The sequence below is a fragment of the Cyprinus carpio genome, chromosome B17, assembly GCF_018340385.1.
Source record: "Cyprinus carpio isolate SPL01 chromosome B17, ASM1834038v1, whole genome shotgun sequence".
NCBI classification, from domain to species: domain Eukaryota; kingdom Metazoa; phylum Chordata; class Actinopteri; order Cypriniformes; family Cyprinidae; genus Cyprinus; species Cyprinus carpio.
The window spans coordinates 6,988,042-7,014,350 of NC_056613.1; the positions used below are offsets into that span (position 1 = coordinate 6,988,042).

Sequence of the window (26,309 nt, forward strand, 5' to 3'; positions counted from 1 at the left end):
CTTGGGCCCTATAAATAGGCTACCTCCCTTACAATCTTCATCGGTCTCCAAGGATGTCCACAGCCGAGCAGAAACAGTCCGTTTCTTGCACACGGAGGAAGTGTTGCAGGGCACATGCTTTTGTTTGTTTTGTTTTATTCTTTGAAACCGCTTTCTTTTCCCGTGGGGTCTCTGAAGCGGATGTCACTCCTCACCCAGTACTCCGAAAATGGTCCAGACGAGGACCTACCGCCTAAAGCCTGCTTATGCCAGATAGGCATAAAGGTTAGACATCACTCCCTTAACACATATATTTGTTAACAGGATTTGTGTGTAGATTCAAAATAGGGTTTACACAGTTTTAATTTGTGTATAAAGATCTTTTAGCTTTTAATGAAATTTATGTAAATATATTCAAAACCACTACCGTTTAAAGTTCTGGGTCAGTAAGATTTCTAAAAAAAAAAAAAAAGTGCCACTTTTATTCAGCAAAGATGCATTAAAATGATCAAAAGTCACATTATGTAACACTGAAGACTTCAATCACATAAAATATATGACAGTTTAAAACATTTAAATATATTAATATGATTTTATTTAATTTTATGTAGCATTGATGACTATAATGACATATGATTAGTCTATTATTTATACAATAAACTGTGTGATAAAATTTACTTATCTACAACTGAAGATATCATTCTTCCTTAAAGCAGAAAGATAATTCCACATAAATTAAAACTGTATAAACCTTATCCTGAATGTATGTATCTCAAAATATTTTGATTTGATTCAGAAAGAAACAAAAAACAGAATAATACTAATGATAATAATGATAACCAGAACATTCATACCTTCTGTGACCTAAGATATTGAATATTAACCAGTTACAAAGATATGGATCTTGTTGCAGCTTGTGCTGCAAAAATCACACACAGCCAAGCGTGAAACATGTAAATGGTCTATTCTTGCAAAAGATCAAGAGATTAATGCCTGCCATCACCTGCAGTGCAGCACATCAGGCCTATTTTTCATCTGTGATGGATGTGGGCTAACGTTCAGCACAAGATACAATCTCAAGCATCAACCTTTTGGCTAAGATCATAAATCCATGGCTGATTTATCGGATTTCATCCACTAGATGGAAAGTTTTGCTCAAGGACATACATGCAGTTTTATGTCTGAGCTGTGGGGATTTTTTTGCAACAACTTATCATAAGATCACATAACAGAAACTAACCATCTAATTACTGTTATTGATCTGCACATCTGCATTTTCTTGCATGCATTTATCGTGAAGTGATTATGGCATTCGGTTACTCATCTGCTGTGCACCCTTCCTCTCTGATCATATTAGTCCAAAGTATCATTATTTAATATCATCAACACACAAATTGAGTTAGTAAATATCAATTCAACATTGACGACAAACTTTCTAAGAAGATGTGGATTAAAGATGAAGGGTTTCAATGTGGAAGACACACCTGGCTGTAATATAAGTAAAGACTGGTCTTAAGTAAACCTGTGTCTGTGTAGTGATGTCAGAATATTCCATCTGACATGTTTTTGCTTGTGTCTACATAAAAACCATGCACGAAAGCCGTGCTCGTATCATTAAACTTGGGCACTTAGGCAGTTTCAGAAAAGTTTTGGTTGCTTTAAAGAAAATTATTTCAACCAAAAACGAATAATCATCATTACTGACATTATTGGCTTTTCTGAAACCACACAATAACTTTGCATGAGGAAAAGACAGAAATTTAAATCATTATGTTGCTATAAGACGTAGTCCCTATTCAGGTTCATTAAATGGAAAAAATCTAACAAATTGTTATAAAAAAAAAAAAAAAAACTTTAATTTTTTTAAATCTTTTTTTTTTTTTTGAGGTGAACTGTGCCTTTAAATCTTACTTATAAATCACAGTAGCCCACTAAAATCACAGTATTGCACATGAATCCTGTTGCAAGAGTAAATATCCTCATTCCTGTATGTTCTCATGATTTAGAATACCCTCATTCCGTTATGACTCAAAGAACATGAATTTCACACTTGGCATCTTATTAACGTGAAACTTTCCTTGACCTTATGAAATAACGCACGTTTGGTTCATTTGAGCTCCCTTATAAAGAAAAGAAGGTAAATACTGTAAAGTCTGTCTTTATGCTTCAGCATCTGTATATCTTGTTAATAACTTTATTCTTTAAATATTCCCTTCTTGGTCTTTCAGTACTAAAATACTATTCGGATGAAGTTTAAATGAAAGTATAAACTAGTCTGTCTTGTTTTCTTGTAGCAGCTTGTACGTTTCATAACATTTTGCAATCCATTTGACCTGTGCCAAAATAAAGAAATGAAATGAAAGAAAAGAAAAAACAACTTCTGCTTCTGACTTTCCCCCCAAACAAGCCATGCATGACAATGCACAACTGCATATTGCTGTCATCGGTTTTAGCTTAAATAAGCCACATTATCAGACCTTAAACCCATGAGAATAGAGGACATTTTATGATGGGTGGAACGTCCAGCTTAAAAAAAGGGTTGTTAATTTGGTTGACTATGTGACAGCAACCACACACATTATGTTAAAACAGATTTGCTGCTTGAGGCATTAGCGTTGTTAATTACAAAATGTTAAATGTCAAATTCATTATAAAGGCTTAGAGGTGCTGCTTTGTCAATAAAATGACTGTGTCTGTCCTTCAGCCTTCAACGCAATCATCTTTTATTTCATCTAAGCCTAAAGGCATCTGGAAAAACAGAAGTCCAGATGAAGTGGCTTGGAAATAGCAATTTATTAATTGGGGCAGCGTCACGTTTGATTGCTAAATCATGAATACAGTCAGCTAATGCTTACTCAACAAAATCTTTATTATTATAATTTTTTTTGAAATTAGACTGTACAGCTACAGTACATAAAAAGTGTATAGTTCTTTTTCTGAAGACTTTTTTTTTTATAGGACACACTAAATTAAGCAAAAGACAGTAGTAAAAAATCTTACTATTTTAAATTTATGACTTCTGATGGATTATGTGACACTGATAGCCTGAATTTCCCTGGAATAAAATGCATTTTAAAATATATTACAATAATTATTTAAGCTGTAATAATATTTTACAAAATTAATGTTTTTACCATTTTTATATCAAATAAATGCAGCCTTGGTGAGCATATGATACACTTCTTTCAAAAGCATTTGAAAATCTTACCAACCCCAAACTTTTGAACATTAGTGTATGTTTATGAAAACAATGACATGAATGTAAGCAAAACAAATTGTTGCTAAAACAAATTCTTACTCTTAGTTCTCACTTCTAATTCAATACAATCATCAATTTCTTGTGCCCTTGAGTTGATGCCATATTCTCCCCAAAAATCATTGCATTTTTCATTTGAAAAAAAAAAAAACACAGTTTACTGGAAACCTACAAAAATGACTCATTTCTTAAAGGGGTCCTATTATACTTTTTACAACTTCCCATATTGCAAAATGTTGCTGTTTGGGCATGAAAAAGATTTGCAAAGCTCAAAGTCCATTCCGAAGGGAGTTCTCTGTACAAGTAAGCAGCACTGTTTCTGAACTCCCTGTGTTCCTGCTTTTTTTTGTGCACGCTTTTGACAATCTTATGTTTGACAGTTGACTCAGGAGAGAACTTAGTGATAGTTCACCCAAAAAATAAACACAACAGAAGATATTTTGAAAAATGTTGGTATAACCAAGCAGTTGAGCCAATAAGCCAACCAAGCAAGTAGCCAATGACTTTCATAGTATTTTTTTCCACAATATGGACATCAATGGCTACTGGTTACAAACATTCTTCAAAATAAATAGCTTTTTTTTTACGTTCAACAGAAGAAAAATCTCATACAGGTTTGGATCAAGTGGAGCGTGAATAAATGATGACAGAATTTTCATTTTTGTCTGAATTATCCCTTTAATACTTACACAATGCGACATCTGACAGCTGGCTTTCTGTGAGCAAGCTCTGAAAACTGTATATCAGAAGTTTAAATTGACAAGACTTTAAAATGCAGAATAAAAACATTTTTTGTTGCTGTTGCCCATGTAACTGACGCACAAGCTGTAAAGGCAAAACCCTGGAAAGGTGGCCCATTTGCATTTAAGACACACACACACACACACACAAAACAGTGTGTTTTTGCTGCCACCCAAGAAAGGGCATTTACAGCATGGAATAATAAATGATCCATCAGGTATTTGGAGCTGAAACTTCAAAGACACATTCTGTGGACATCTGAGGCTTCTATATTACATCTTGTAAATAGGACAGAATAGGACCCACTTAATAAAAACTGAAGTACAGCAGTCATTCTAAATCTCCACCTACTTCTGTTTTTAGAAATCAATCTGCAACAACTTGCTACACTGGAAGATTGCAATCTTTTAGGGTCAGTCTGATAAAGCTAGTGCAATAGCTGAACAAATAAATTTCTGAGAATAATTTACTTGGCTTGTGAAATGACAGACATCAAGGTTTGGGTGATTAGATCTGGCATTTAACCCCTTCCACTCAAAAGTCAGGTTTGAAATGGCCCAAGTACAGTAGGTTTCAAGTATGTTGTTCCTTGAGCTTCAGTTGTACTTGTTTCACACAAGAATGCAGTCAATTATTTCTGTGGTTTTTTCTAGTACAGGTGAAAAAAACATAAGAGTCAAACTTCTGATGTGTTATGTTTACGAAACACTTCACAAAATACTGTATAAACTATTACAGTAAATGATTTTAGACAGAGCAAATCATTGCCAGCTGTAAATATGCTTAAAATCTGACCAATACTATACCACACAGTCAAACTTCCAGACAAAAAGCCTCAATCAGCAATGTACTCTTCAAAACTTACCACCTGCTTCATAATTTACAGTGCAAACCACAGAAAAAAAAACCATTACAGACCCATTATTCTATATTACCAGGAAATTCAGCACATCCTTTACATTTTTTTCAATTTTAAAAAGATGCTTTTTGTTTTCTGTCAGGAGATTGAAGAGACGGATGCATCACAGCCAATATACTCTTTAAAATGGACATGTGTTCTAGGCAAGAGTAAATGAATAAAACATAAACATCCTAACCAACAGGCAGGTTGACCTTACATAAAAGCTTTGCATTGATTTTTAAAATCAAAATTACATTCAGATCATGTGACTATCTGGAAATCTAATAATAAGGTGGTTAGTGTGGATTTCATCTGAGTTCTCAAGAATTTGTCTGAAGATCGATGGGACCATAAAAGCTTCTAGACAAAATCAATAAAATGATATGATTGGTCCCTAGTGCATTTCCTCAGTAACTGAACTGCAAGCTAACATCTGAAGTCATTTCTTGCCAGACGCTGTGAGACGATTTCACTAATGGCCAACAGTGTGTCATGATGAGAAGGAAACAAGTTCAGCATTTAAGATTTAACTATATAACTGGACTGCCAGAAACAGACAATGCCGAAGCACCTGTTTTTATGAATACACACACTACAGTTGGACAGTTTAGGGTCATTTTTTTTTTAATTCAGTCAAAATCAAAGAATCCTGGAAAAAAGTATCACCGTTTTCACAAAAACATTAAGCAGCACCACTGTTTTCAACACTGATAATAATAAGAAATGCTTCTAGAAGTTTTTCTTGAGAAGCAAATCATTATTTCTTTTCTGTGACACTGAAGACTGTAGTAATGATGCTGAAAATTCAGATTTTTAGATTTGAACATTTTAAAGTAAGGAATATTTAAATTCGATAATACAATATTTGTGCATACTTTTTATTGTATTTGTTTTAGCTTATTAGAGTATCCCACTGTTAGCTTAGCTACATGATTTTGCTACATGCTCAACAAGCTTAGCTATTGCCTACATAGACAACATTACCAAAGAGGTTTTGGAAAATATGTGACCCTGGAGCACAAAACTAGTCATAAGGGTTATTTTTATTTTTTTTTTATTTTTGTTAGGATAGGAAAATAGTTGGCCGGGATACAACTATTTGAAAATCTGGAATTTGTGGGTGCAAAAAAAAAAAAATAAAATAAATATTGAGTTGATAAAATTTCATTTGTTGTTTGTCTGAATTAATTAGTTATGAATGTTTTTTATTAATAATTAAGTAAGGAAATTTACAAAATATCTTCATGGAACATGATCTTTACTCACATCCTAATGATTTTTGGCATAAAAGAATAATCGATAATTTTGACCTATACAATGTATTGTTGGCTATTGCTACAAATATACCCCAGCAACTTATGACTGGTTTTGTGCTCCAGGGTCACATATAAACACTCAAGTGAGACTCAACTTTTCATTAAAGCACCATTTTGCTTAACTGTTGAAATGATGTTCATTGCTGAAGTCAGAGATCTCATGAGAGGAAATAGCACAGATACTGTAAACAGAAGTCTAGTATGCTTATGGATTTTCCAGTATAATGACATTTACATGGTTGAGTGTATATATGATCATTTCTGCTCACGTGAAAACTCATGTGCATCCGACCACATATTGGGATCGCATTTCACTGCCAAAAAAATTGGTATTTAAAACGTTCCCGAAAACATCTGCATTAGGGTTTAAATACTGGATACAGATCCCGGCAGCACACAAAAGACGGGGAGCTCGCTTAGTAACTATGGTTTGAATTAAAAAGTAGTTCTTCCCTTTTTAAATGTGATGCTAATTAACTTTAACAATGCAATCAACCAAAGATGCAGCCTCTTTCAGGTTTGACGTTAGTCTTTCCATCATGAAAGCAGCACGATATGGTAAAAAAAAAAACCTGTTCTTCCATGACTGTAACAACTGACAGTGTACAAATTTACAAATGTCATCCATGTGTGAAGCTCTGTATTTGTATAAAAACATTACCAAACAGGCACTGTAGGAACCGGAATAATACAGTCTGCTCAAAAACATTTATATAAATGCGTCGGATAAGTAAATACATTCTTGTAGATCTGTTTCAGGTTTAAAATATCACATTCTGTGTATACAGTATAAAGTTACAGAACTAAAATGTAAACTAGCTTGATTTAGTTTAGGGAAAGTCAGAAAAAGTTGGAAAATGTGTGATACCCATGTTCTGATATACACACATTTCTGCAAATAGCACTGAAGATGTTAGCGTCACACGTAATGTAAAATCTAACAGATGTCAAGCAGTCATGTGAACTGCTTACATAACCTTCTGTGCAATGAGAGGACTTGACTTTATAGTTCAGAGTGCTGGCGAGGTGCTTGGGGGTTTGATGATGGATGTGGGGTTTGTTTTTGGTTTGGGGTCACATGCTTGTTCTCTCTGTGGTCTTCCCTGCCCCCAGTCTTCATTTTAGGAGCCCTCTGAACTGCGTAAGTCGGTGCTTCTTGGTCCATTATTGCCAGAAAGTCAAAGAATGGCACAGGAGGGCCCCATTTCCCATCTGGGATCAAGCCTAAAAGAACAACGGAGAAAACAGAAAAACAGAATGTTGTTGTTCGTGACGTCTGTCAAACTCGTTGTTTCACAAAGGTTGATGAAGAACAGCTAGCGTAGCATAGCGTAACAACTAGAGTAAACACTAATTACTCTGTGCACATGCTACTTATGACAACAAAACAGCACTTATAGGGAGTAAATGATGCTTGATACCTGGAAATCTTAAGTAGAGGAGTTTACTAATGGACAGTGACAAGTGATTCCAGATGTCTTGGTGTGGAAACTATGTAAACTGATCTACTATAATTCCTGTGTAAACACAAGGAATCGTGCACACAGACAACTAGCTGCATGCCACAATAAAACAATTTTTTAACAATGAATGCAAATATTTCTCATTAGTAATTGCTTGATTGATTTATATTGATTATACTTGATTTTATATTGCTGAAAACGACTCTGAATTCATCACGCAGTCCAAAAAAAAAAAAAAAGACATTAAATGGACAAAAATGTTTAAATCTCTAGACTTTCTATTGGTCCATGTTTAAAAGTTTGGGGTCAGAAAGATTGTTTTTTATGATCATTTTTTTCCTTTTTAATCTTTTAAATATAAACAAAATAACATAATTAGTAAAAAAAAAAAAATTAAGGAAGGAGGAATAACAGACACATTACCAATAATTTAAAAGTCTTGACAAGAAATTTGATTGAAGATTGTTTCTTGAGCCCTCAATCAGCATATTAGTATGATTTATGAAGGATCATATGAAAATTTAGCTTTGCAATCACAGAAATAAATTGCATTTTAAATATACATCCAAGTAGAATAACAGTTATTTGAAATTGTAATATTTCACAATATTACTGCTTCTGCTGTATTTTTTAAATAAATGCAGCCTCAATGAACATAAAATCTAAGACTTATACATAAAAAAACATTAAAAAAAAAATCTTATCAAACCAAACTTTTGAATGGTAGTGAGAACTTCAATAAAAATGGTTGCTTAATAGTCATGCATTCACAAAATAAATAAATAAAATCAAAATAGTTGTATAGTGTTGTGGAAATCAATACTACAGCAATCTGACACACACACACACACACACACACACACACACACACACACACACAAACACACACACACACACACACACATAAACACACACACACACACACACACACACAGACAGCAAAAGTGTTAGATGAAATGTTGGTTCTGCAGTCTCCACTGAAATAGGCATTAAGACACCACTGAAGAGGTGGAAAATATGTGTGGATCTTCCCAGAATTTCCTTCCATTCAAAAGAAATAATTGCAGGCTAATTCATGGATACTGATGCTATTTATTTCCAGCACACTGATAAAAACCTGTGCATGCCGGATGATTAGAAAAAGCATAACTTAAGAGTCCACGATTTTTTCTTTGAGCTGTTAATGTTCTAAATGACCTATAAACATTTTAAATGTAAAATGTTTTCTTCTGTAAGTACATTTTGGATCAAAATATCTGATAGATAGATAGAAAGACAGACAGAGAGACAGACAGATAGATGATCAAAAATTCAGTAAAAACAGTGATATTGGGAAATATTAATAGTAATTAAGATAACCGTTTTCTATTTGAATATATTTTAGATTGTAATTTATTCCTCTGATGAAAGTTTAATTTTCTGCATCATTACTCCAGTCTTCAGTATCACATGATCCTTCAGATATCATTCTAATATGCTGACTTGGTGCCCAAGAAATATTTCTAATTATTACCAATGCAATAATAAGCGGTTTTGCTGCTTAATATTTTTGTGAAAACTGTGATGCATCTTATTCCAGGATTCTTTCAAGAACAGAAAGTTCAAGAGAACAGCATTAAATTGAAACAGAAATCTTTTGTAACATTATGTTTTGCTGTCACCTTTGATCAGTTTAATGGCACTCACCTTACTAAACCTAAACTGCAAGGTTTTTGATCAAAAACATCAGCTCCTATCACACTCTAGGAAAACGGATCAAAAGATGTGCTATCTACTGTAAAACACTGTATGACAGAGATTAACAGACTATCACTAGCACTCCTCTTCTCATAATCACTGATGTGGAGAGTCTAATGTCTGTGGTGTGGTGGGATTAATCAGCTCTGATGATGCTGGTTACTCAAATTAGAGGAAAAGCAGACATCTGGGTCCTTGGAATTATTTTGAAAATGAGAATGCTACTGGTTCCAAACACATTTTTAGTGGTGTTTGCTAAGACAAACATCACTATTACTATTGCTCATACTTACAGTAAGACATTTTTCCCATCCCTCAAATAATGCATTTTGTTAACAAGAGTTGTGATATTACAGTACTTTTCCAAACGATCTGACATATGATTCAGCTGGAGGACTATAAAAGGACCCAAGCCATATCTAGAGACATGAATAAAAGTGTCACTGTTCATAGATGCATCGGTCCCTTCTGGTTGTTCTGTGTACTACCATTGATGAGTTAATGAGTTTCAGCTGGGGCTCGTTAATTGCTCTATATTGGTCTCAGCGTTTGGTCTTGTCTTTGTCAGATTGTTGTTGCATGTTTTTTTTTTTTTGAATCTTTATTTAGTAAACATTTTTGATTTATAACTTTTTACAGCAGAGCCCGAGATCTGCCCATATACATAAAAAAACAACGTGGGTTAACATACAATGTTACAAAACAGTATTAGCGGGATAACAAGTACATCTCAGGATTTCAATAGATCTGATAATGTATCAATAAGGTCCAACCAAAATTGTATTGTCTTTTTGGTGGCACCATGTATTTTAGACTGTTGTTTCATGTTTGTTCTCTGTGCAGTGCCTGTGGTTTGCTCTGTTCCTGGTTCCTGCTCTCTGGTGGAGTTACTGCTTCTGTTTTCTGGATTATTGGACTGGTTTCCACCCGTTGTCTCTCATTTGAACATTTATGGATCTTTGCCCACTGCAGTCTAGTGCTACCAAGGCAGTCTGTCATCGCTGCACACACGACTATCTGTTTTCTGCGACTTTGCTTGTCTTTTTCATGATTAAAAAGGTATCATCCAAACTCGCACTTGAATCCATTTGTTATTCCTGACAAAAAGACAGACTCTTTCAACTAGAAAACAACCACTCAGCAATCACCCTTGTAACCCTCTAGCAATCACTCAGCACACCTCAGAAATCTTGCATTAGCAATATATAAATAATAGTAGATTACACCAACATTCATAAGTTAAATTACAGCACAACTGTTTTCAACACTTACAAAACATGAGCAAAAAGTTTCTTGAGCACCAAATCAGCGTATTAGAATGATTTCTGAAGGAACATGTGACTCTGAAGACTGGAGTTATGATGCTGAAAATTCAGCTTTGCATCAAAGGAATACATTTTTATTTAAAATATATTAAACTAGAAAATAGTTATTTTAAATAGAAATAATTTTTCCACCTTATTACTCTTTTTACTAAATTCTTCATCAAATAAATGCATCCCTGGTGAGCATAAGACTTTAAAACATTTTTTTTTTTTTTTTATCTTACCCATCCAAAACTTTTCAATGGTAGTATGGTAACACTTTATTTTCAGGACCAGTTCTCACTATTAAATAGCATGCATATTACTAGCATATTGGCTGTTTGTTAGTATAAGTCACATATTAATGCCTTATTAACAACTTATAAGCAGCGAATTAAGAGTTTATTGAGGCAAAAGTCTTAGTTAATAATAGTTTGTTAATGGTAAGAATTGGAGCTTAAAATGAAGTGTGACCAGTAGGGTAAATAAAGTAATATAATGAATACAAAATGTTATATTTATAATGATAGAAATTTCTGAAGGTGTAACAGGATATGAAAATGTCATTCATCGCTTCTATGAGCACAATCAGGGAAAGTCCTGCTGCATCTAAACTTTAATGTGGCGACAACACAGAGAGACATTGCCACTCATTATGCAAAGTTTCCATGTGAAATGCAAAATTAAAAGTAGAATCTTTCTTGTTTTGAGAGATTGAATCCTTCCTCTGGTCACACAGAAAAGAGAAGGAAAAACCCATGAATGTGTAATGGGAGTGATTACACTTACACATACAGGACCAAAAAGATATGCTAAAACACACACAAGACAATACGCTTAAAACAGCCTAGTAAAATCTACGGGGCCGTATAGCAGAAAGGAAACAACTATAGTGTTTTCCTTGCACCAAGAGTCATAAAACAGGGACGTATACTATGACTCTTTTAACAGCAATACAAATGACATTTCATTATTATTACACTAATGCTTCAGATGATGTGTAGACAATTGTATTTGCTCTGCATTTCACTGGAATATGAAATGTAATAAATATCTTGTGATGGATAAAGTGCTTCATCCATCCACATAAAACACATTTTAACCGACAGACAGATGAATCCATCTTATTTGAAAGTGCAAAAAGCTGCCAAAAAAAAAAAAGTCACCCGGCCCCAGGAGTCCAGCAGAAGGTTTTAGGGAAATAACTTGTAACAATCAGACACAATTAAGGGATACAGTTTCCTCTCAGCCTCACAGGAAGCAGATGGGAGATGCTGAAAAGTGGGTATAAAACCAGTTCAGGTTTTGACACTGACAAAAGCAAGACCCGCTCGGAGACCATCAGTGGAATGGAGCAGCTTGTCTTTGGGGACGTGCAGTGAGAGCGCATTTTGGAAATGCATCAACAGAGCTGAGTGCTGGATCTGAGTGATTGGGCTTGTTTTTTTTTTGCCACAGGCAACAATAGTGATTGTATTAGAGGAAAAGTGTTGATGAGGTTCTGAAAGGATAGGGTGTGATCTTAAACACTGGTGCGTGTCGGAGTACTTTGTGCCAGCTTTTACAGGGCAGGGGTGAGTGTTGACTGATTTCTGGAAATGTAGGCAAATAACAGATGTTGCCAACAGTTACAAGGATATATTTGATGTCTTGAAATGTCTAACTACTGTGAAAGGTAGCTAAAGAGGAGGTACAGTTTGAAGACATTCCACAGTTACCACACAATTATATTCTCAATAATACTATGCCAAAAAGGCATGACCAGGTGGAACCGACATGTTATTTTTCTGTCATGACTGAAAGTGAACAACTGACAAAATTACAGATGATGCGAATATAAAAATATAGATACCATTAACTGATATAAAAACGAAATTTAGTATTAATATTAAAAATATGATAAAAATAAAAATATAAATAATTTTAATTCAATAGATTTTAACTAGTGCTGTCAAACGACTAATCACATCCAAAATAAGTTTCTGTTTGTATAATATGTGTGTGTTCTGTGTATATTTATTATGTATATATAAACACACTTTGTTCATTGTCATCCAACATTGTTATTGTTGGTGATGTAAATGTTCATGTGGACAACCCCTCTTGTCAGCTCTCAATAGAGTTTTTGAGTCTGCTTGATTGTCTTGGTCTCCAGCAGCATGTGAAGGCCCCAACACACACTAGGGGGCACACTTTAGATCTCGTTATTACTGACTCAGCCCCCATTAAAAGCTTACAAGTCTATGATTTGGGTGTGTCTGATCACAAGGTGGTCTCTATGGCTTTCACATTCTTATTGCCTATCACAAGACCCAAGCACCAATTGTCCTTCCGGAACTGGAAACACATTGATTTAACCTCCATGGCTGCAGACCTCCAACAAATTTCCTGTCCAGCCATCAACACGGGAGACAAACTGGTAGACCACTATAATGCATCTTTGAGCAGTGTTTTTGACCTCCATGCCCCTATCAGGACACGTGAAGTTACTTACGCCAAATGAAAACGGCAGGCCGTGCCTTGGAGCACCATTATAGAAAATTGGGACTCACTGTCTATAAGCTTCCATTTCGCGACCATCAAAGGTCCTACTTTAAGTCCCTGAAAGATGCACAATGTCAATTTTACTCAAATCATATCAATAAAAATACAGACAATTCAAAGCAGCTGTTTGCTACAATTAGCCATCTTTTGGAACCACAACAGCCTTCTTCCACTGAAGTCACTAAGGAGCGATGCAATAGCTTTGTTAACTTTTTTAGATCGAGAGCCAACAACATCCGCTCCTTAATGCCTGGATCTCATCCCCCACCCTCGCCTGCTTTTAATCCTTTATTTGGGAGTTTGCAATTTCTCCAATATTTTACTGAGGATTCAAGCAGTCACACTGATGAAATTCTGCAAAAAATGAAATCATCATCCTGCACACTGGACCCTATTCCGACAGTTCTGCTTAAGTCATTCATTCCTATTGTCAGTCCAATCATTACAAAGTTAATAAATCTTTCATTACAAACCGGTCATGTTCCACCCTCTCTTAAAACAGCTGTTTTGAAGAAGCCCTCATTAGATCCAGAGGTGCTTGCAAGCTATAGGCCTATCTCAAACCTGACTTTTCTGTCAAAGGTCCTAGAACAGACAGTTGCCTTCCAACTTCAGAGCCATCTCAGATGTAATAATCTGTTTGAGAAGTTCCAGTCAGGCTTTCTTTCAGCCCACAGCACGGAAACAGCACTGCTCAGGGTGGCAAATGACCTACTGATGACAGCTGATGCAGGATCGCCATCCTAGCTTATTCTCCTGGATTTGTCAGCGGCCTTTGATACTGTGGACCATACCATTCTCCTGGATCACCTCCATCATACAGTTGGACTCTCGGGGACTGCATTGCAGTGGTTCCGGTCCTATCTGTCTGGCAGGACTGAACATGTCATGTTGGGAGGATGTAAGTCCAGGCTGTCCACCGTCACATGTGGTGTTCCGCAGATATTATTTCTTAGTCCCATCCTTTTTACCATCTATATGTTACCTCTCGGGCATGTCATCAGCAGACATGGGTTGTCCCTCCACTGTTATGCTGATGACACGCAGCTCTATATCAAAACTGCTCCAAACCCCTCAGAAGCCATCTTGCACATTACTGCGTGCCTTGAGGAGATAAAGGCATGGATGAACAGCAATTTTCTACAGTTAAATAGTAGTAAAACCGAGGGACTCCTTGTTGGTACCCCCCATCAGATCCGTTCCTTTCCTATATCTTAGTTCACCTTTGATGGCAAGGTCATTACTCTCTCCTCCTCAGTCACCAATCTGGGGGTTCGGTTTGATTCACAGTTGACCCTCAGTGACCACATAAAACATCTGTGTAAGACATCATTTCATCATCTACGAAAAATTTCCAAACTCCGCCCCCTGTTAACCCTCCCAGATGCAGAGAAACTTGTCTATGCCTTTATCTCCTGAAGGCTGGACTACTGCAATGGACTTTTTGTTGGGATTCCTGCTAAGGACATACAAAAGTTACAATACATCCAAAATAACGCTGCTAGAATCCTAATGAAAGTAAGGAAATTTGAACATATCACTCCCATCCTTAAATCACTCCATTGGCTCCCTGTTTCTTCCCGGATCGAATATAAAATCCTCCTGTTAACCCATAAATGTATTTTTTGGCCAGGCCCCTTTGTATCTTCAAGATTTGATTAGCTTACAACTCTCAAATCATACTCTCAGACCATCAGGTAGCATGCTCCTTCAAGTTCCCTCCACCAAGCTTCGTACTATGGGGGGACGAGCTTTTTGTTCTGCAGCCCCACAGCTTTGGAACCATCTTCCAGTCCAGCTGCGAGTCACACAGAGTCTGGACTCTTTTAAAGCAAACCTGAAGACTTTTTTATTTAGGAAAGCATACAATTGCTGAGATGTTTAGTGATTGTGATATTTTAGATTCTGTGGTTGTTTTTAGATTTTGTTATTCTATTGTAGCACTTTGAGATTCTGCGAATGAAAAGTGTGTTACAAATAAAATCTTTTATTGTTATTATTATTATTATTATTATACAGTATATATTTTGAAAATATGTACATGTATATGTCATGTATATATTTATAATCATATAATTTATATTATAAATAAATATTTAATATATAATCATAACATATTTTTCTGAAATATATACATGCATGTGTGTGTATTTATATATATACATAATAAATATACAAAGTACACATACAGACATTATGTAAACAAAAACTTTCATTTTGGATGTGATTAATTGCGTTTAATCATTTGACAGCACTAATTTTAACATAAAATAAAATATTTCAATGCTAAATTTAATAAAATAATACAATAAAATGAAATAAATAATAAATGCTCAAATATCTAAGATATTCTTGTTATTTAATAATGCTCCAAGTCTTTTATTTTCCTGATATATCGTCAGACATAATAAAAACCAGTACAGTTCACCTCAAGCTGAACATTTTGCGCTATATATCAAGTATGTAGCGCAAACATACAAGTGAGGTTATCTGTTCAGAAATGTTAATTATATTGATGAAAACTTTTTTTTTCACCTTTTGTTGCCCCTGGTTAGGACTGAAATCTGAACCAAACTGTTGTTTTTTGGATCAAAATCCTTCAATTAAAAGCTACCGGGACTCACCTGCTGGTTGTTCCTGTCCGTTTTCCACATCGTGAATCCACTGCAGGATGTTCTTAGCCATTAGGGGGCGCTCTGGGGGGAAAAGGAACACCTCTTCTCCAGTTTTTAACTGTGACATCACCAAAACAGGAAGTGGAGGTACAAAGCCAAGATACTTTTCCAGGATAGACCTCCCGACAGGTGTCCGACCTCTAAAACAGTGAAACCCCATAGATGACAATTAACAAAGGGTTTGCTTAAAATTAATGCATTTTGATTATTGTGTCTAACAGATCATGTTCCTCACAGATGGATCCAACATGGCAGGAAGGAATCCAGCTGTCCAGAGCTCAGCGGTTGCTTTATCTCTGCTAAAGCCTTCGTACTCTCTGTACTGTCCTCCTTTCCGATAAAAAGTAGCAGCAAAGGTTTCCCAAGCTCCAAATACCAGGGAAGATTCTCCACGGTCAGTTCAGGCTTTAATGCAAAACACAACATATTTTCAACTTATTAGTGAGTTTTTTTTTGCAAAGGGACAAAAGGCGACTTTTATTGCAATAAGATGGCATTTTGAGAATGAGCGTATTTTCCCACCAAGTGTGAAGGGGCATGTAGGGATGAATTATTTCACTTTCCTATTTTTTAAATGTTGTTGTTGTTTTTGTAAATTTAACTGTATTGCCATATCAGCTTCACAAGCTATTACATGGCAGATACAGATTCAACATTCAACAATATAATAAAATTAATAAATAAATAAAAATAATAATAATAATAAATACAAATATTTTACAAAAAAATATTTTTATAAAATTTTTACACAAGTCTGTAAGAGATTCTTTAAATTTTAAAAATTACCGGTTTTATTTTAGTTTGTTTTAATAACTTTGTTATCAGCATTTTTATTTGTAATATTTTTACTAGTATTTTTATGTAGCTTTATTTTTATTTCAGTTTTAGATAACTTTAGACATTGAAGTGACATTGAACTGAATTGTTTTTTTTACAATTAATGAAAACAAATTTAATAAGTTTGTTTTGGTGTGCAATAACAACACTGTTAACTATGTCAATGTGGAGAGCCAGTTAATTCATCTTACTTAAATTCCAGTAAAACACATGTGATTCCAATATAAAGTACCATTGAGCAACTGTGAAACATGTGGTAAATTTGCAACTGTTTTCTCAAAACAACTTACAAAACGATCCAGCTCTACTTGTTTTATAAGTGAGACTAGGTCGGTTGGTGAGGATGATGGCAGAGAATAGACCTCATAAGGAACTCCAGGGCCGCGGGAGACCAGTAGAGCAGGCAGGTTTACTGACAGTCCCTCCACCCTGATCAAATACAGAGCAGTCAGCTGGAACACTTTCTTACATCACTCTGAAGTCCACACATGTATCATCTTGTTAAGACACTTACAATTTATTTGAATGCAAAGTATAGTCTCAAGTATATTACATAATCAAAATAGCTGTGGTGAAACTGTCAGATACCATTGTTCTGCCTCTTTGTGGGCAAACAGCCCAAGAATTGACTCTCCTCTGAGGAGTCTAGCAGCTTCTTCAAATGAAGTTACACCTAAGACATAAAAAGCACATGACTGACAGGTTCCTGTGCATATGTAACAAGTTATGCAAATCATGCTGCACCCATAAAATACATTTTGATTGCCATGATATAAAAAAAAAATATACAAGAGGTGTAACATTTGAAGAGGCCATGTAGTATATTTTTATTTAATTTGTTCCCTGCAGTCCACTTAAAATGTTAAAGTGGTAATGCATCCTTCTGACCATCAAAATTAAACTGGCTGCTGTGGATTTAAAGGGATAGTTCACCCAAAAATTTTTATTCTGTCATTATTTACTCACCCTCATGTCATTTCAAACTTATTTTCTTTAAAACACCTTCTTCCATGTTCCACAGAAGAGGGAAATTCGTGAATGTGTGGGATGACATAAGGGTGAGTAAATCATGACAGAATTTTCATTTTTGGGTGAACTAGCTTTTAATATTTTTATGTTAACCCTCACTGTTTCTAATGCCGGGATTTTTCAGAAGTTTATTAAGGGTGCAGGTGCTACACAAAACCAAGATAAGCACCATTTACTCTTTTCATTAGTTCTACTGGTGCTCAGGCTTGGAAATCACCATCCACTTTCACGTAATGGAGAACAGAAGCTCAAACATTCTCAAAAATTAAAAATTAAAAAGTCTCTTATTCTCAACAAGACTGCATTTATATACAGTAAAAAAGAAAAAGAAAATACAGTAAAAACAGCAATATTACAAGATGCCATTACAACTTAAAATAATTGTTTTCTATTAGAATATATTTTAAAATGTAATTTATTCTGTTTATGCAAAGCTGAATTTTCAGCATCATTACTCCAGTTTTCAGTGTCGCATGATCCTTCAGAAATCATTCTAATACGCTGATTTGGTGCTCAATTATTATCAGTGCTGCTTAATATTTTTGTGGAAATGATGTTTTTTGTATTCATAATTCTTTGGTGAATAGAAACATCAAAAATCAATAAAACTATTTTAACAATGTGAAAGTCTTTACTGTCATTTTTTATTAATTTTCTGGATCCTTGCTAAATAAAAGAATGCAAACGTTCAATGGTAGTGAATATAAGGTCTTTCAATTTTCGATTTGATGAATATTCGAAATTTTTCCTGGTAAAACTGTCAAATAAAAGTGTTTTCCTAAAAAACAAAAACAAAAAGTGCCTCACAGAAGAAATAAAAGTATATGGGGTTGTAACATGTAACATGCTTCTCCTTTTAGGTTTATACATGTATATATCCTCTATCTATCACATAGCAGTGATTCCTGGGAAAGTTGGCTTACCCATGTCATGTGTTGAACTGAAAAGGCCCAGCACTTTGACAGGGGTCAGATACATATGTTTACTGTACAAATCTCCCTCCAAGAACGACATCACCTCAGCAGAGGAGGAGAGAATGTAAGGACTGGAGCCCAGACTCCTGCAACAACAAAAGTAACTCATTAATAAACATTAAGGGTGAAATGTTCAACTGAGATATCTTGATTAAAGACTATCGGCTTTCTGTGTGGGAATCTAGGCAGCGCATTTACGATCAGTGCACTGTTGTCTTGGGAGCATCTATTAATTGATTTTTGATGGTGCTCTACAGATTAAACACTACAATTTCCTTTTTCAGCTCACAGCCATATAAGAACATATAAAAGAAGGTCAGTGTGGAGGTACAAACTGCAAACGCGCTCTTCAATCACCACGCCTCTAATTAAAAAAAGACAACCCACTTTCAGGTTAATCATGAGTGACGGAGACTAAATCCCACCGTGACGATCTGACCTTGTGTGGGAAAGAGGACATAATACTCACAGTAGTATGAACCTGTGTAGGCTCTTGGTTCCCAGCATTCCCCTATAGAGCTGAGCAGCAGCCATGGGCCGGTAGATCAGAACGGTGGGAAAGGAAGTGACATTCTGATCACTGCAAATGTCAGTCCATTCTCCACAGTTTACTGCCGCCAACTTTACCCCATTCATACCTGAACATGATAAAGAAAGAGACAGAACGATGTGGTTTTAACATACTGTATGCTGATATTACTTCCACAAGTCTTTGACTGAGGTTTGTGCACATTTTTAACATAACTTGTGATGTCAGGTGATAGAATGGACACAAACTGGTGCATTTTTCTTTTAATTATGCAATTCTGAGGTGTGAAAAAGTTTTTGCCCCCCATTTGATTGAACATTCAATGTAAATTAAGTTAAATAAATAAATAAAACTGTACATTTTTATCTGCAAAATAAAACAAAAAAGCCATACACATTGACATAAAGGTAAGTAAATTATGACCACAATTTCATTTTTTATTTAACGTCATTAAATCTATTTATTTAAAAAAATTATGCAATAAAGGATAGAGGAAATCGCTTAATATATCATCTGAAAATCACAGACCAGTCTGTTAAAAATCATTACAAAAATGGCTCTGAAAGGGGATGTTAGTCCTGAGAAAAATCATTTGTTTACAGATTCCACTTGGTTTTATATTTTATTAACTAATGCAGTGACTTTTAAGTGTCCAAATACTTTTTGAGGCCAGTGTAAAAGCAAAACAATTTATTATGCAGAGATCGAGAATGACTGTTTCTTTGATATTATCTGAAAATGGATTCCATCAAATGAATCAATAAAGAAAAAAAAAATTGCAACATAACTCGATTTACAGAATTTCTACAATCTCTGGCAATTTTGTTCATCATTGAAATGCTTTTACCTTCAAGTGCATCCGCCACCTCTATATATGACTGAATGAAAGCCATACAGACAGCATCCCCTAGAGGACAAAAGTGGATATATCAGGGTAGATTCGTATTACACATCAAATATAATAATAATACAAAAAGTCAAACTCACATTTAAAATAGAACAGCACCACTGTGATATCATCCTGTGTGACTGTTATTTGAAAAGTGTCTGAAGTGAGTTCAATAACAGACTCCAAATCCAGCATAAGATCACGGTCTCTGTACACAGACTCGGACACCTCATCATCGAGAATATCTGGATAAATTCAACAAGCTCTTTAGAAGCAGTTCAAAACCATTAGAACCATTATACTAGTAAGCAATGACCGCATAAGTGGCATCCTACCAAGATCTGACCAATGTTCCTCATCTTCCTCTTCGTTTTCTAACTTCTGTTCTTGCAAAAGTTCTTCTTTGAAAAGTTTCACAACCCCTTCGGCACTATTCAGGGTAAAATATTTCACATCCTGTTGAGAAAAGCTTTTGTTAAAAACAGATTTGTCAAATAATCACAATCACATAACACATTCAAAGGTTAAACTGACCTCCTGTGGGAGTCTGTAAGCAGCGTTATATTTCAGCGAAGTTTTCACGTTCGGATTGTCCCTGAAAAATGAGGAGGAAAAAAAAACTAATCAAAATCAAGAGGGAGATACTTTGTTGACTGAAAATAAGATCTGTGGAAGTCAGTTTGGAGATGTGTATTATTGGATGTTGTATGGATATTTCAAAACTGACCCAATTTACTAAAAATAGTAAAAATGTACATCCTTTGCCCAAAAATATTCCCTTTCATGATCTTCACCATAATGTAAAATTTTTTTATACTTATTTCATGGGAACATAAATGTTACCAATAATATCAAATATCTCCCCTCCAAATCAATTCCAGACAGATAAAAATCAAGAAACCCTTACTTAACTTACTTGGTAATGACAATTAACAGCTGTAGGTAATATGATAGTAATAAAATGTCTAACAAAATATAATACTTTTGTTTTTATTAATATTGGACAATGTTTAGTTTTTTTATACACTGAAACATTGTTAACATAGAAATGTTTAAATGTTAACATTAGTCAGTTGTAAATTTATTTATAAATTATAGGGACGTAACGATTCAATTCGATTCACGATTTTGATTTCACGATTCGATTCGATTCACGATTTGGATTTCACGATTCGATTCGTTTCACAATTTTTTTTTAACAAAATGAGATTTAAGACAAATATAAATTAAATGTGTTCTTTTATTATTGTTTGGACAAAATGCTGCACATTTCTTTGTGAAACTGAAATATAACACTATAATAATATAACACTTGCAATAATATAGCACTTGCATATTTATTGCTCTTTTGTTGGTTTTGATTGCTTCTATTGTCCTCATTTGTAAGTTGCTTTGGATAAAAGCATCTGCTAAATGACAAAATTTAAATATAATGTAAATGTAAATTACAAAACTACATTAAAATTTTAAAACAAAATTAAATTGTATTATTTCGAAATTTGAAGCAAAAACAGAATGGTTTGACTTCCGTTTTGTGAAACTATACATAAAAATATCTGCATGAAACAGAAACGGCAGACGAGCTGAACGAGATGCAGATTCACTCTCTGCCAGAAGGTGGCGCTTAAAGTCTTTCCTTGGTTTCTGTTGTAAACAAAGCAGTGCCGCACTTATGACCTTTAATATGCATTATACAGAAGCAAGATGAAAAGAAAAAATACCATCTAAACTTTTCTAAAGACAGTAAGTTCCCCTCAGACACACATTCATATAAACTCCTACCCCTAATTGAATCACGATTTGTTTAGCATCTCAACCGATTTGAATAATCACATATTTGAATCGATTTTCAACCAGCTCCAGGTTAATCATTACATCCCTAATAAATTATAATTAGTTATATTTATTGTAGTAAGTACATAAAACTTTTTGGACATATATTAATGCTTTTATTCAGCAAGGATGCATTAAACTGATCAAGCGTGACAGTAAAGACATACTTACAAAACATTTCTAATAAATGCTGTTCTTTTTATCTTTATATGCAAGAAAAGAATCTTGAAAAAAATTATGTTTTCTAAAAAATATCAAGCAGCATAATAAAATGTTATTTTATATAATATTACGCAGCTTAATTAAATATTAAGCCATGTTTTTTTGTTTTTTTTTACACTGATAATGATAAGAAATGTTTTTGGACCACCAAATATTAGAATGATTTCTGAAGGATAATGTGACACTGAGGACTGGAGTAATGATGCAGAAAATTCAGCTTTGCATCCCAGGAATAAATTATGTTTTAAAATATGTTCAAATAGAAAACAAATATTTGAAATAATAATTTCTCACAATATTTATTTTTTATTGTATTTTTGAAAAAACATCTGACCAGTTATTTTTATATACTTTAAGTATAGTATATCTCTTATATAGTATATATAAGATTTTATATAGTGTATCTGTACATAACATATATTACATAATAGGCTATTTATAAAATGTGCACACAGAAAAATAATTTTTTTTTAGTTCACAACATGCAATTCTTTAGCTAACTGCCCACTGTAAAGTGTTGCCCATGGAATCTTGTTACATGAATATATGAATTGCAGTATTGTTTTTGTTGTCTTCGTCAGCACCTGTGAATGAGCACTACTCCGACCTCCCCACGGAGCTGCAGGCCGAGAGTCTGAGCGGTGGCCCGGTCCAGGTGCTGGGTCTGTGGCTGAGAGAACAGATACAGCACGGGCACACCGAGGTGCAAATGAACCACATCTACTTCAGACGGGTCCAGCACTGACTCTGTCTGCCAGAAAACAAGTCCAAAACAAGTTCAAAATCAGACATAACATATGGAACTAAAGTGAGAATCAGAATTCAAACTCCTTTTTATTATATCTGGTATTAATGACAGGAAGTTAAAGATGCGTTCTCACCACTAGAGGTGCTTCCATCAGCTGCAGGAAGGTGTGTATGTTGATGGTGTTGAGTGGTTTCCTCATGGGAGTGCTGGGACACGGATCAGACCGCCTGGACACACCTTTACAGTGCAGAAACCACAGCCGCGCTTGTGAGGAAGAGAGATCCACAACCCTGTGAAGGATAACTGAAGATTCATTTGAGAGGCACTAAAGTACTAGAAGAATTTGTTATAATTTCTATCAAATTTTTTAAATGTCTATTAATGAAATTAATGTTCATATATTGTGATAGTTAAATAAAACCATTGATTAAACCAGATTTTAAATCACATTTTTTTTGTTATTTGACATAAACTAAAACTGAAATAATATAAGGTTTTTGTTATATTTTATTTGATTTACTTCTGTTATTTATTACTTTATTTCAAGTAAAAAAAAAAAAAATGTTTTTACAGTTTTAGTAAACTGTAACAACCCTGTCAACAACCAAAAAATATTCAACAGGGCAATATATCTCATTTTAATAAACTAAATAAACTAAAACTAATAAATACAATTATTAAGAACAACACAGACCTATTTAAAAATAAAACCAAAGACATGTAAAAAGAAAAAAATACAAATCATATGACAAAATTACTAATCTAAACTAAAATTTAACTGAAAACATAAAATATTACAATAAAATATCAACAAAAACTATAATAAAAATAGCAATGATACAAAAATAACACTGGTCGTTGGATATCCAAATAGGGGATGAGAGCTTTAGAACAAGTTTGGGAACACCTTGTGGACATATTTTTCATAATTATAGTTGTCTATGGCAACATAAAAAATGTCATGCATCACACCTCTGTTTATTTTATGATTTGAGTACCTTAAAAAGGACTGAACTTATATTGCTCCTTAAAGTAATATAAAACTTACCCCATATGTTTTAGAACCAAAGTGCCAGACGTCTGGACAAACTGGTATTTGGTTCCATACACAAACGCTGCCTCCATCAAAGCTCGGTGCTCTATCCCAACAACAAAAAAAAAAAAAAACAGAGATATATAATACTGCTTCATTCCAACCAAGGTAATGGACTATAGAGAATACAGAGATCGTACCTGGAAGGCCAAGCACTGGTATATGACCGACCACAATGTCACTGTTTTGTTTGGCCGTGCTCTCCACGCGCAGCAGCTCAGCAGGTGTATGCACATAACGGACTTCATTAAAGAGGACAGAGCTTTATGGAGGAAATAAATAAGGAACACATTCAAAGGTCATCTGGTTAAGTTCATCACTGCAGCTCCACCAGCCGAAATATCCACATTTTTAAATGTTGGTGGTGCTACTGCAAAGGTTTTCAATAAAGGAACTCACAAAAGGACATGAGAAACAATTGCATTGACGTCAAATACGGTATCGATGTCGAAACTCCTCAGGACCTCAGAGCCTCTGAAATGATAAAAGACAAAAAAGCTTTTGGGCCGTTCTAAACCTGTATGACAATATGGAGTCAACGGATCATTTTTATATTCGTCAAAAAATTTATAACATCTAAACATCTCGTGTTTCAAAAATAAAAGATTTATTAAGGCTGCATTTATTTAAAGTACAAATAATTTTGTGAAATATTTGTACATTATATAGCAAAATAATTTTTATAACATTTTTTAACAACAACAAATAACTGTTTTATATTTAATATATTTTAAAATGTTACATCAAAGCTGTTTTTTTCAAGTCTTCAGTGTCACACAATCCTTCAGAAATCATTCTAATATGCTGATTTGCTGCTCAAGAAACATTTCTTAATATTACCAATGTTGGAAACGGTTGTGCAACTTAATATTTTTGCAGAAACCATTAATTTTTCAGGATTCTTTGATAAACAGAATGTTCAAAAGAACACTTATTTGAAACAGAATCTTTTGTAACATTATAAATAACTTCACTGTAATTTTGAATCAATTTAATAAATCCTTGCTAAATAATTTCTTTCAAAAATCTTACTAACCCCAACATTTTAAACGTATATATAAATAATTTCGTGACATTATAATGATGTCCTAAATAATTTCTTTCAAAAATCTTACTAACCCCAACATTTTAAACGTATATAATGATGTGAGGGTAAAGTTAATAAACTTTTACCTGAACAAGTACGCCTGAACAGTTGGTCTTTAAAAACAATCAGTTATTCAAGTTGATATTGCTGCAATACAGATACCAGATAACTAGATATCAGAAAGCATCTTCTTCTGACATTCTGATGCAGCTTTCTGGTGAGACCTGGAATGAGATTTTACTCACCTTCACAACAGATATTCCATAGTCCTGTAGGGCATCAGCTGACATCTCAAGCTGCTCCATGAACAGTTTGATGGTTGGATTGACTGTAAGTAGAACTATAGCTTATGTAATAGCCTATGGACTTTAAAAATTAACTTTAAAATTAACTTTTTTTGACACCTCAAATGCATTGATTCAGCAGATACGCTGATGTGCTGATCTAATGACTCTTGCTTAGCTTTGCACATTATAATAACGGTTCTGCAATCATCTGCAACACATTAATCAAAGTCTCACCATGATTTCCAAAGTAAATAAAGGACGTCTTCCCTGTGTGCATCCTCTCCATGAAGCTCTGACTGGAATCTTCCATCAGTTTGGAGGAACATTGCTCTGATGTTAGGCTAAATAAAAACGCAATCAAATAGACGATGCACATGATGCCTACTTAATGGACCTTTAACTTACATCTATTTACATTAGTTCATATTAAGGATGCGCCCAGTAAAAACTGGTACACAAAGAATTTTTTCATATTCAGTCAAAACAACTCGCCTGGGCTGTGCAACTATATGCTTCAGTCATACCCTAGCAAACTGCATTTTTAAGGGCAACCTATAAAAATAACATAAATCCATTAGGTTAATGATCACCGGTCAGTGTTACAAATGTAAGCACTGAAAATCTACATTCTCGAGCACTAAAACGACATGCGCACTTGCGCAGACGTTGTCCAATTGAATTTGTGGGGAGGGTTTAACGGTGAACTGAACACCAATCAGAAAGCTAGAATACAAAGATATCCAGTGAGAAAACCAATGAGAATGAAGTAGGCGGAGGGCTCACGGCTCAGCGGTGAAAGTCGTTTGAAAAGACTGTCATTTTGGCTCCAATGCAACGGCCTGTTTCCATCCACCGCTACTTCAAC

The 26,309-nt window shown here is 34.5% G+C and overlaps 1 protein-coding gene across 2 annotated transcripts; it reads right to left on the reverse strand.

The window, feature by feature from the left end:
• Nucleotides 1–6,815: 6,815 nt before the first annotated feature.
• LOC109106888 (thioredoxin domain-containing protein 16) lies at nt 6,816–26,228 on the reverse strand. Of its 2 annotated transcripts, XM_042741940.1 has the most exons (18): nt 25,679–26,228; nt 25,403–25,485; nt 24,470–24,654; nt 24,211–24,332; nt 24,026–24,116; nt 23,111–23,267; nt 22,814–22,980; nt 20,709–20,769; nt 20,510–20,630; nt 20,273–20,419; nt 20,133–20,192; nt 19,226–19,394; nt 18,706–18,842; nt 17,342–17,426; nt 17,044–17,182; nt 16,152–16,321; nt 15,866–16,056; nt 6,816–7,417 (listed from the first exon to the last, which is right to left on the reverse strand). In XM_042741940.1, the coding sequence occupies exons 1-18, from the start codon at nt 25,818–25,820 to the stop codon at nt 7,197–7,199; spliced, it is 2,448 nt and encodes an 815-aa protein (XP_042597874.1). In that variant the 5' UTR covers nt 25,821–26,228; the 3' UTR covers nt 6,816–7,196. The 2 variants fall into 2 exon arrangements, with proteins under 2 accessions (XP_042597874.1, XP_042597873.1); XM_042741939.1 differs by lacking the exons at nt 6,816–7,417; nt 25,403–25,485; nt 25,679–26,228 and adding an exon at nt 9,206–10,490 and having other exon boundaries at nt 24,470–24,714.
• Between the last annotated feature and the right edge of the window lie 81 nt (nt 26,229–26,309).